We start from the raw sequence: 12,569 nt of genomic DNA, 5'->3' as shown, positions 1-12,569 counted from the left end.
CCCACTATTCTGTGCATAAATTTAAAAGACTTTTAATGAGGGCATAGGAACTTGGCTGAGCTAATGAAGTGCTGTGAGAGTACAGGACCCTGAATTTGATCTATCAGAACCCACGTGAACTATCTGGATGCAGTGGAGCATGCTAATAATCCCAGCATTGGGAGGCAGAGACAGAAGGATCCCTGAGCTTTGCTGGACAGCCAGTGTAACCAAACCAGGAAACTCCAGGCTTGATGAAAGACTCTGTACCAAAAAATAAAGTGGATGGTGATTGAGCAAGACCCTAACATTGACCTCTGACCTCCACATATACCAACACACATGCACACACAACAAATAAACAACAAACAAACTTAGGACAAGTTGGAAAGTGATGAGGAATAGTGATGAATTACATACACAATGCTAGGCCATTGCTAGCAAAGATTTATTGGCCAAGGGAGGCTATTGGGAGAAAGGAGTCTTTCTCACCACATACTTGGTTTTCCAGGATTTCCCCATACTTTGATGTGTTCCCTCAACAATACATCTCTGGTCCCCATGACCTTCACACTGCGTGTCCGTGGGGATGGTGATGGCCTGCAAAGCATCCAAAGTTACTCTCAGGAGTCTGACAGCAAAAGACGGTCTTGGATCAATACAGAAATATCCACAACGAAACCAAAGGAATTCACCATCACTCCCAGCAGTGGCACCATACGTGCCCAGGGGTTTGCTGCCATCAAGGTAAAGTGCACAGGGTTTAGCACGCACAGCCAAACACCTGCCTTTCAGATAGCCACTGTTACCTCACCCAGGGCTCTATGGAGGTGCCAAGGGAATTGTTGTTGGTTGTTTTTAACTCTTTGCTCTTTGGGGGCCTGCCACCCAGCTCCCAAATATCATACTCACAGATACTTATTCTTACTTATAAATGCCTGGCCTTCGCTTATAAATGCCTGTTTCTTGCCAGCTTTTCTTAACTTAGCTTGGCTTTTTTCTTGCCAGCTTTTCTTAACTTCTCTATTTCTGTACACCTTTCTTTACTTTTTACTCCATGTTCTAGATGTCTCCTCTCCCCTTCTTGCTACTTGATCTTCTCCTCCCAGATTTTCCCTCCTATTTATTCTCTCTACCTGCCAGCCCCACCTATCCTTTCTCCTGCCTTGCTATTGACCATTCAACTCTTTATTAGACCATCAGGTGTTTTAGACAAGCAAAATAACACAGCTTCACAAAGTTAAACATATGTAACATAAAATAATGCAACACATTTTCGCATCATTAAAACAAATGTTCCACAGCTTAAACAAATGTAACTCATCTTAAAATAATATTCCACAACAGGGAATCACATGTAAAACTGGGCCTGTAGGAAACAAGCCTCTGAGCCCCAGACCCAAATAGGCTCGGCAAAGGAATTCACGCTGCTCATGTTACAGGAATTGCTAAGGTCAGAGCCTGTGCTCAGGCAGAGCCAGCAAGCTAGTCCTCAACAAGCCAAGCAAAGAGACAAATTCCCACCATGGAAAGAGGAACAAAGAAACCCATCAGCACCCATTCCCCCATCATCTTGGGATCCTGGAATGAGATCTGGTTTAAGTAGAGTCATTCTGGTCTAGGTATGGCCTCAGCCATCATCACAATCTCATCTCTGGTCTCTCCTCCAATGTGGTCTCACTAATTTTCAGAGCTCTGTAAGATCTCTTTCCAGGAGACAAGCTCCCCACTGGCTAGCACCAGGCAGCAGTCTTCTTCTTCAGCTTGAGATTCCAGGAGTTGGTGGGGAAGGGGATTCCATTTTGGGAACAACTGCTTCAATAGTCTAGTAGCCAAAAGAAGGCATGAGTGCCTCTTTGGAATAACCTTGTTCTCACCAGACCAGTGACACTCTAATCGGTTGGCATGAATGTATGTGCAGCACCTTCATAGGAACTGTGCTTCTAGTTATTTCTAAAGCAGTCCTTGTTCCACATACACAACCCATCCATTTACTCTCATACAGGAGAAGACGACCTTAGACTCTGGCTTCAGACTCAGATCCTCCACAACCATACACATCTGGTTTATGCCACTCTGACTGCCGGGTCATTCAGGTTGGCAGTGTAAACCTGGGTCCTGGCAAATGTAGATGCAATGTGTCTTTCCACTAGAGTTTTGGCTCTGATCCCACAGGAAAAAGAATGCAAAGGTTGCCTAGCACCCTGTCCTCACGCTAGGTTTGGTCTGAAACGAGGTCAGTGCAGTAGACTTAGTGATGGCCTCATGGTGCCATCAGCAGGATTATTTCCAAGTTAACTGAGAAGGATTTTAGCTGTCTCCCTTCCCCATTTGCTTCTCCCAACACTGGGATCTAGCAAAATGGAAGGCTGCTGAACCAACATACGGAAGTGATGATTTCTGGGAAAGGAAGACTCCATGACTAAGATGGCTAATTCTTTAGATATTATTATTGACTATTTAATCCAGCCATGTTTCACCCCTAAATTTGTTTTAGAAGCTTCTCAGTATCTTGCCTGGGATCTATTCATTTTAACTCTTTTTCTGGAAACTTTCACCTCTTCCATGGCCTTCTCCGGGGTTGTAAAGGGGTCTGAGGTATCACGACATTTCCTACAGACTGCTAACTGGCTTTTCCTAGTAAGGAGCTCAGCTGCAGTGATTTACCTTTCACTTGGTGCTCAGCCTCCCTGAAGTCTGTCTTTCCTTCTACCCCTAGAGGTAGCACAGGAGTGTTTGAAGACAGCATCTCTCCACTAGCCTCCTGCAGGAACACTTAGACTTCCTTCCTAGGGATCACAATCCCAGTACATAAAAAGGGTTCCAATCATGCTGCCATCCTCTGCTTTTCTCCAAGCCTGACAAATTTTCTTTTCAAATCAATGCCTGCCTTCTTTTTATATTCCCTGTATATTTGGGGAAAAAAATCTCTCTGCGCTTCATCTCTCCCTTCTGATCTGCACTTCAGCCAGGTCTGTGTGGACTCAAATTTGCATGTGGCAATTCCCTCTGCAACCAAAAAAGATTTTAATTAGTACCTGATACATAATTTATAGACAGAAAACCCTTAGCCCATGCCAGAAGCTGTTCTCTCGACTAACAAGTATCCCTTCCAGTAGGAATCATTTTGAAGCAATTAAAAGTTATAACAAGGCTTTCAGAGGCATAAACACAAAGTTCCACAGCAGTAAATACAAACATGGGCTAGAATGTTCTGGGTAGAGATTGTCCTCAGGTGGACCTGGCTTGGACCTTCCTGTTTTCTGCTCTAATAATGAAAATGGAAAGAGGAGGCAAAGTTTTAGTGTAAAAACTGATTGTTCCAGCCAGTTCCTGAAGTATACACAACTATTTTCACTTCCTTTTGATATAAGAGAAAACTCACTATATTGTTTACTCAGTTATATTGAAGTTTTGTCATTTAGATAGCCACCTAAACTGCAATAATTAAAGTCTGTTTGTTATTTCCCACCATCTGTGGTCATTTTCCCCTTTGTGTGGGTGTGTAGCCTCCACGATTAAAAACCACCTCAGAAATGAAGCAGCCTGTTGTGCCAGCAGCACTGGTCTTCTGACCCTGCCTTTGAAAACATCTCAGTGCCCCGACCCCCACCATGCACCTGGTTAGGTATAATAAAATGCCATCCCTTCCTCTAGTAAAGCACTTGGAAAGTGCACTGACTCAGGGCCCTCTCCTGTTTCCCAGCTTCCCCATGCAAAGAGCTGGCCTTTCTGAAGAGCAACTTGCCCCCCCCCCCCCTTCTTCCCAGGTGACCTTGTGCTCCAACACTGTGCAGAAATACGAGCTGGCGCTAGTAGTCGATGTGGAGGATATTGGAGAAGAAGTGCTGGCGCTCTTAATTACAGCCAGGTAGGGTGCGTGCACCTGTTCTTCTCTGAGAGCATCCCCCCACCTCACCCCACCCCTTGCCCGCCCAGTGTCCAGCTGCCTCCCACAAGGCAATGGGCCTGCTAAACAATGCATACTGGATCCTTCTTGCCTTCCTGGGATGGGAAATGGGATCTGGGGTGCAAATGGCAGAGCTTTGCTGTAGAGAATGTTTGCAAAGGACCTTGGTGGAGACACGGGGACCAAAAGGCCTTACGCGGCCTTACGCGGGTGCTGTGCTGCCCCCTCATGGGTCTCTCAAGGTATTACAACTGAAAGGGTTTAGCAGGTAGGTGAAAAGTTGCTACATTTTCAGTTTTTGATATGATTGATAAACCAAAAGTCATGGGGTGGAAGGTGCTATTGTCAGTCTCTAATAACATAAATTTATCATCTTCACTCTATGTGCATGTGTCTACATGTACTGTATGTGTATGTGTACACATAGGCGTAGGGATATGCTCACTCTAGTGTGCACATGTAGAGCCCAGAGATTGATCTTGGGTATCCCCCTCTCTCACTCTCCACCTTTTTTTTGAGACAGGATTTATCGCTGAATTTGGAGCACACTGTTTTACCTAGGCTTGATGGCCTCGAACAATCGGGATCTGCTGAGTGTAGGGGGTGGGGGCTCCTAACTCAGCTCCTCATGTTTGCACAGCAAGCCCTTTATTCACAGCTCTGGCTTTCAGTGAGTCACTAAGGATCTCTGACGTCAGGCTGAAATGAGGCTTCCCTCCTCCCACAGCAAACAAGCTTCAGAACTGTGTGGAAGCAGATGCTGTGGACAGAGAGAAAAGGATGGAGCAGAACTAGCATGCCCGTATCTGGGATTTGGGTCTTATAAACCATAAAGAAGGGCTGGAGAGATGGCTCAGAGGTTAAGAGCACTAGCCGCACTTCTACAGGACCTGAGTTCAATTCCCAGTAACCACATGGTGGCTCACAACCATCTGTAATGAGATCTGGTGCCCTCTTCTGGCGCGTAGGCAGACATGCAGACAGAACACTATGCTTAATAAATAATCTTGGAGAAAAAAAAAAGTAAAAGTTGGAACCTTAAAGAAGATGTATGTGTGTGTCTGAAGCTTGAACAAAGACAATTATCAACCTAGAAGGAACTAGAACTCTTGCTGCCTCAGTCCACTTAAAAATCATTATGATCCAACTCGTTTGTTTGTTTGTTTGTTTCCCTGAAACAGGAAAAGCTCTTTGGCCCAGTGCACCACTCTGAAGTTTGCCTTTGCCTTGGGTCTGATCTTGTATTTGGCTTCTGTGCTGGCTGTTTCTGATACCTTTCAGCCTCCTTTCCCTGAAGCTATTCTGAACTGTAAAAAATAATAATGCCTAAAGGGACCATGAGTTTCCTGCTGAGGTTCTCTGTGACCCACGTAAAATAACATAAACCCTCTCAGCCATGCTGGCTCAGAAAGCAAAGGATTAGCTTTGAGAAAGTCATTGGGTCAACTGACAACTTCCATGCTAGCTAAAAATGAGCACACATTCCTGCTCAGACACAGGCATTGGGTTAAAGAGAGGTCCCTTCATGTTGTCATTTCCCATGTCATCTGTGGGAACTGCTTGCTGACTCTCTATAGAAGAGCGTCTCTTAGAACTTGTTCCCCACAGTATCCCCCAAGAGAGCCAACAGTGACTCTTGCCATGCCCTCACCCCAGGTTCATTTCCTCATGCTGTGCACTTACACTCTCCTGGTCCCTCCACACCCCTCTAAGAATAACAGCCCCACCGAATAATCCCATTCAGATTCCAGATGATTTAATTTAATCCCTAGGGGAGTGAGATGTAAGACAGAAAGCCACTGACTCAAAGTAACCCAGGTTGTACTTTGTACGGACGGCGTTAAACCGGGCTCTATGGAATTTAATAACCAGTCCTCTTCATCTTTGTTCTTTCTTTCAGACAGTGACCTAGGGCCAGGTTAGACACTAAGCTATAGACATGAAAGAAAGCCCAAGTCACTGAGCAATAGAGTGATTGCAACATAGGGCTGCATGCAAGAGGCATTGACAAGGCTCCATCCCTGGCTGAGCTACAGGAGCGTAGGAGTTGGAATTACTACAGTTGTTTAGATGATTCAAGCTTTGTTAGTCCGTGGAGGTTTTCTGACCAGTGCAAAGTGTCACAGCTAGTTAAGACCCTGTGTTGTTGACTCAGACCCACTACTCTAATGAACTTGGCTATGGGGCTCTTCACAAAAGAGTAACACACTGAAAATAATCAATGGGGAGGGTTGTCATTGCCCAGCAAAGTCGGCTATTTAAGGAGGTCTGCCTCTGGTTCTTTTCTGGTTAACTAATGGTGAGTGGGGGCTAAAAGGGAGAGAATAGGACAGAAGAACTGAAATGATCAGGTGGATCCCACAGTGCCCACTGTTAACAGTCATTAGACAAAAGCGTCTACACAACAGTGACAGATGCATTTAGTTTAAGACTCTGCCTTTCAGATGTAAACAAGCTCTCCATTTTGAATTGTTTGATGGGCTCCTTTGAGCAGGTGTGTTGTGCCTACCCTCCAATTGGTTACCACAGAGGTGAACTTTGGACGCTGCTTCCTGAAGTACCCATATGAGAAGACCATCCAGCTTGTCAATCATGATGACCTTCCCGGATGCTATAAGGTCTTGCCACAGGTGAGTTACTTTCTGTTTCTTTGGTGTTGAAATGTCTTCCAGTGGACTCCCTCAGGGAGACAGAGGCATCCTTCTGAGAAACCATGGTCCTGCTCACATGACCTTCTGTGCTTCTGATTTTTAACCCTCAGATGAGTTGGGTATTTGGTTCAGAAGCCACAGCTGGATGGCTGTCTGTGTGAATGAGCAGCTGCAGGTGTAAACAGTTGTTAATTTCCCAGGGAAATTGTCCCTGATAAAGAAGGGAAAGTGTCAATTAAGCCAACAAGCAGTAGTGCACCTGCAAATAATTGTCTTGGAATTAACCAAGCTTGGGAAATGAGCGGGGAGATGTCATTTGTGCTCATGGCCATGACTGAATAGCATCACCAGGATATGGCAATGGAGTGTTTATTAATCAACCCTTTGAACCAGAAAGCTAGGGGTTACACAGGAAGAGAGACTGTGTCTTAATGCCTATGAACTATATCCTTCTACACACCAGTATACCTGGCTGTGTGGGTGATCAAACAGGTCACCTATGCAGGAAATTCAGAAAGACTTACATAGACTAGAGAAAAAAAAGGTCACCAATGACATACAGTTTACCTAGACTGCATTTGGATTTAAATTTTAGATCTGAGCATAAGACTACAATATAAATTCTTGGGGAGGCTGGTAATTGGGAGGTTTTCTCAGTTACTTTTCTGTTGCTATGACAAAAACACCATGACAAAGAACAGCTTATGGGAGAATAGTTTATTCTGGCCTATGGTTCCAGAGCGTAAGAGTCCATCATGGCAGGGAGGAATACAAGCAGGCAGTTGGAATAAAAATTAGTTGAGGACATTTCAACACACAGGTATCAGACAGAGTGAACTGGAGTGGAGAGAGACTACAAACCCCCAATGGTGTACTTTCTCAAGCAAGGCTCCACATCCTAAAACAGCATCACCAACTAGGGACCACAATGTTCAAATTCCTGATCCTGAGAGGAATATTTCTCATTCAAACCATTACTGAGCTTTGTTTGGATCCCAGTTCAAGTTAAGTGTTTTGTGGGGGCCACAGAATCGATAATGATTTTGGCTGCATCTGAGAAATACAGCTAAGGAAAGATGGTAACCACTGGTCAAAATGTGGCCAGAGCCTTGTTTTATTATTATTATTATTATTATTATTATTATTATTATTTTATTATTATTATTATTATTATTATTATTATTATTTCTGAAACAGGGGTTCTCCATGGCTTTGGAAACTGTCCTAGAACTCGTAGAACAGGCTGGCCTCAAATTTAGAGATCCGCCTGCCTCTGCCTCCCCAGTGCTGGGATTAAAGGCATGCACCACCACCACCACCCAGCAGAGTCTTATCTTTAGTTCTTGTTATAGTTTTTTACTGAAAACATGGGGCAGGGGTAACATGATGTTTAGAGTAACTAAAATGTGGCCCATGTCATCTGCAAATCTAAGTCATGAGAAGAGTCAACTCATGGGTTTAAACTGAATAAAGAAGGTTTGGCCGGGACAAGATGACTACCTCCCATTAGCCAAAGGACTATTATATAGGAGAGGAAATTGGAATTATTATATGGGCTTCTCTAAGACAAGAAGAAACCAGGACCAAGCTGTAGAACACATCCAACAGAGACCCAGCAGCCGAAGAGGAGGTTCCTGTGTTGTTCATGATCATCTCAAGCACTGAGAGCTGAGCCCATGTCCAGGGTCAAGGGAAGCACTTTCAACACCGGGGGCTAGGAACCAGGTAGAGCCTGCCTTGGGTGCAAAATTGAAGGTGAAGATTACTCAGTCATCAAGACACTTAGTATTTTTTTTAACCGCATGTCCTAAGATATTAAAGAAATTTAAGAAAACTATAGCAGACAAAGTATCAAAACTTAGATAATGATATGTATTATAGACTTTATTCCTTTTGTCTCATGCTCCCAGGGGCTCAGCAAAGGAATGAAACAAAAAGACAGACTGTTGATGTTAAGCTATGTCAGGCTGGACCAGATGCAGAAAGGATAGGGATGTTCAGAAGGGTAAAAACTGCATGCTGTGCCTTTCTGCTGAGAGCTAAGGCTCCCAGGAAGGTTTTCAGGGTCCTCCAGGCCTATAGGTAAGCTTTGGGCCAGAAACTGGGCTTGGAAAAAAGAAGTCAAGCCCCAAAGTACATCCAGTCCATAGAGAAGATAAACAGGAAAGCAGTCCCGTGCTATAGAAAAGGACTTCACTGGAGGCTCTCAGAGCAAGGCCCCACCTCTGCAGCTTTTGGGGGTAGGGGAACTGGAGCAAATTCAAGACAAAGCACCTGAGGCAGGTCAAGGAGAACAGTGGACTGACAGGAGATCACAAGAGCAAAGGGTGGCAGGTGGGACGAGGACCACATGCTCAGCAATTGCTGGTGGCATGGCCTCCATTAATGGGGTGCAAAGGTCTAAGGCAACGTGAAATGAAGCATGAAGGCACAAGGGGCTCAGGTGTAGACCTTGGTCATGAAAGGCTGCTGTCTTGAATGCCTCGTGCTCATTTCTGCATCTCACTGTGCTGGGAACTTAGGATTTTTTTTTTCTCCTCATGTACATTCCATTTAACCTTATGTCCTTCTGGCTGAATCAGGGTCTTTATCCCATAGATTTCTCTAAATGATAAGATAGTCCTCCCTAATGACTCTCCATGGATGCAGAATGACAGTTGTTGCAAAATAAACCAATATAACATTTGTTCTCCTCTGAACATGGCTTGCTTATTCCCTGGCTTGTCTCTCTGTAGCTGTATGAGAATCCACCTGCTGTACTGCTTTCCAGCCCCTCCCCCTGTGGGGTCATCTCCCCCCACAGCACCGTGCACATACCACTAGCCTTGGAGACCCAGGTCACGGGTGAACACAGATCCACAATTTACATCTCAGTCTTTGGGAGCCAAGACACCCCTCTGGTGAGTCAGTTTGCAGAATCACATTCTCCCTACCATATTATTTTTTATCTTCTTCATTGAAGACATGTCATCATTGCATATCCTCTGCTTTCTATAGTTATAGGAATTCGTTTTCATTCTACAATAGTAAAACACATGTGTGGCATTACTAGGAAAATTATATGCAGATACACACTCTGAAGTGTTAAGCCTAACTAGAGTTCCAAAATTTCATATGCATGCACACACACACACACACACACACACACACACACACACACACACACACAAAATAATAGTGCCTGTCCATAGTCAACATATCTGTACGTTTCACAAGCTCCCCTGTTGTTCCCAGTGCAAAACCAAGTTTGTCCATCACTCAGTCACCTATAGGCTGAAAGATGAGTTTCATGCCTAACTCCCCAGATCTTTTCCTATTGAGCAACCACATTAACCCATACCACATTCCCTACCAGAGCTGTTAAAAGTTTCCAAGCAAGATAGGAGAGAAACACTGAACACTGCTACTAAGGCTGAACTGATAAATCTCCAGTCTTGACCAAGGGCGTTTCCCTGGTTTACTTGGAAGCTGGGTGATATCCTTTGAGCTGATTCTGGCTGCCTAGACAGCACAATGAGCTAAGGTTTTCTTTGACTGCTTCTGTATAAGATGCCATAGGTGATCAACGGCAGGTCAGCAACACCCCATGGCTCACTGTCACCACTCCAGTCCCTGCACAGATGTACCTCGTGATAAGGCAGCTAGTGCTCCAGGAAAGACAAGGACCCCACATAGTTCAAAGTATGGATTTCAACCACCAGCCTGCACAGCTGTGTGCATAGCTCTGCCTGTCAATTGTTTTCAGAGTAACAGAACTAGGCATCAAATGCAGACACATCCAACTAGGAGCACTGATTCCTCACCTCCTGTGTTGTTGAGACTGAAGGGTTGAGTGTGACATATGGCTGCAAGAGTCTGATATTCTCTACTATGTGACCCTGGGCTGGACCAGGGAAGCTGACCATCCCAGGGAGGCATTCCAGGCTAGACAACCATATCTGACTACACACGCTCAGACCACAGAGAATCAGTGAGAAGGGAAGTCACCTCACATTAACACCCGGAAGAGACTAGAAGTTTTTGTTTTTATCCCTTTTAAGGGTAGCCATGTCACCTGGGCCTGTGTTCTTCCTCTTATGGTACTCAGGCATGTCATATACAGAGCATTGGAGAAGGCCCAGTTATCTTCATACATCCCACTCAAGTTGATTTTGGCAATATCTATGTCCTGAAGGATACTTCGAGAATTCTCCAGCTATCTAACCAGTCCTTCATCCCTGCATTATTTCGGGCTCGAATGGTGAGTAAATCCTGGGCTGTCACAGCGTTGGCTTATATCCAGTGTCCCTGTTTTTGCAACATGTGTTTAAGCATGAGTGCCAGAAGCAGAGATTTGCATGGCTAAGTAGTATAAAACCATGTCATTCCTGTCCTTAATTCTCTGTATTATAATCATTTTGTTAATCAAGAAGCACAATATGCATATCTGGTAAGCAAGCAGATACATTTCATATAATCCCATATGGGAAGATGTTTCAGAGGCAACAGCTTTAGCTATCCTTGAGCATGCCTAAGCTCAGCTCCAAGCCATCCAAAGAACATTGTCTCTGTAGCTGAAATCATTTCTCATTAGACTCCCCTTAGCTATACATTTCTTAATATGTTTATCCTATTTCTTCAGAGAGTATTTCAATGCAATTTATAAGGCTGTATCAGGGGTAGAGAGATGGTTCCACAGTTAAGAGTCCTTGCTGAGTTCAGTACCCATATTGGATGGCTTACTTCAGCTCCAAGGGATCCAGCATCCTCTTCTGGCCTCCACAGGCAACTGCACTGTGAATACACACACACACACACACACACACACACACACACACCACAATTAAAATAAAAAATCTTATAAGAATGTATCACATGCAAGATAGTGTAGTCAAGAATGGAAACTAAAGAAAACAAGGTAAAGATATATAAGTTATATATATCCTGCATAACTGTATTTTAGATCTCATAACTATTTTAGCTCTGCTAGCTACCTACAAGCTCTTTTACTTGTTTGTTGTTCAAAAAAATATGGATGTGTTTGTTTGTTTGTTTGTTTTTATTTGGGTATTTGTTAGGTTGGTTGGACTTTGTTTTGTTTTTGCCAAATTTAGAAATTTCTACTCTAGTAGTTAAAAGTACTATTGATTTTTAAAGCTTGTTTTTCCATACTTAAACATAAAATTACAACTAGTATCACCTTCCTCCTATCTCCAATATATTGTCATCTGAGTGAGAGCTGCCATTTCATGTCAACATTTTCAGATAATTCTAAAGAATCAAATATTATTGATTTTATAGCAGTCGCTATTGAAAAGAACTATCACCAATGCCCACTGGACATTGGTCCCAATTATCAGCCTTTATTCATCATAATATTCCTTTTTATTATTTTTCCTTATTCCTTGTCAAGGAAGACATTTTCATATGCAGCCGTTGCTCTCTTTAAGATCTTGTGGATTTTGTCTAGGGAATATTATTTAATAATGAATAGAGGAAAGTCTTGTCAAGAAAATAAAATGATTCACTACTATTTAGCCAATTATCATGGTTGTATTTGATAGAAATCATGATGCTTTGCCTAGGAAATGTGCTTCCTGGTCCATTATGAGGCTGACACTAGAAAAGGTAAGAGGTCAGTGACCTAGAACCTAGGGGTAGAGGACACAGGCAACCCAAGGAAGCTTCAGTACACTTGTAGCATCTGTTACCTCCTGTTCACTAATATCTCTGAATTTTACTTTTCTTTTCAAAAAGTTTCATTGTTGTTGTTGGTGGTGGTGGTGTGTGGGTGTGTGTGTGTGTGTGTGTGTGTGTGTGCACTTATGCATATATGCATATGCATGCAAGTGCCTAAAGTAGCTAGCTAGAAGAGAACACCAGGTCCCATGGAGCTAGAGTTACAGGTGTTTGTGAGCCACCTAGTGTGGGTGCTGGAGACTCAGGTGCTTTGCAGGGGCAGCACATGCTCTTACCTGCTGAGCCATGTCTCCAGCCCCCAGATCTCACCTTTTCATGGCAATTGTTGGTACATTTTAATGCACAGAAAC

General features: G+C 43.7%; 1 protein-coding gene across 1 annotated transcript in view; it reads left to right on the top strand.

The window, feature by feature from the left end:
- Positions 1-12,569, top strand: part of Hydin (HYDIN axonemal central pair apparatus protein) — a 343,862-nt gene that overhangs the window by 139,982 nt on the left and 191,311 nt on the right. Inside the window, 5 exon segments of the mRNA XM_051201355.1 lie at positions 491-726; positions 3,750-3,850; positions 6,384-6,519; positions 9,276-9,440; positions 10,628-10,780. Coding sequence (XP_051057312.1) covers positions 491-726; positions 3,750-3,850; positions 6,384-6,519; positions 9,276-9,440; positions 10,628-10,780 — 791 coding nt within the window.

Source organism: Phodopus roborovskii, unplaced genomic scaffold, assembly GCF_943737965.1.
Source record: "Phodopus roborovskii unplaced genomic scaffold, PHOROB, whole genome shotgun sequence".
NCBI lineage: Eukaryota > Metazoa > Chordata > Mammalia > Rodentia > Cricetidae > Phodopus > Phodopus roborovskii.
Note: the sequence above shows the minus strand (reverse complement) of the source record. Positions and strands in the feature narration are given on the sequence as shown.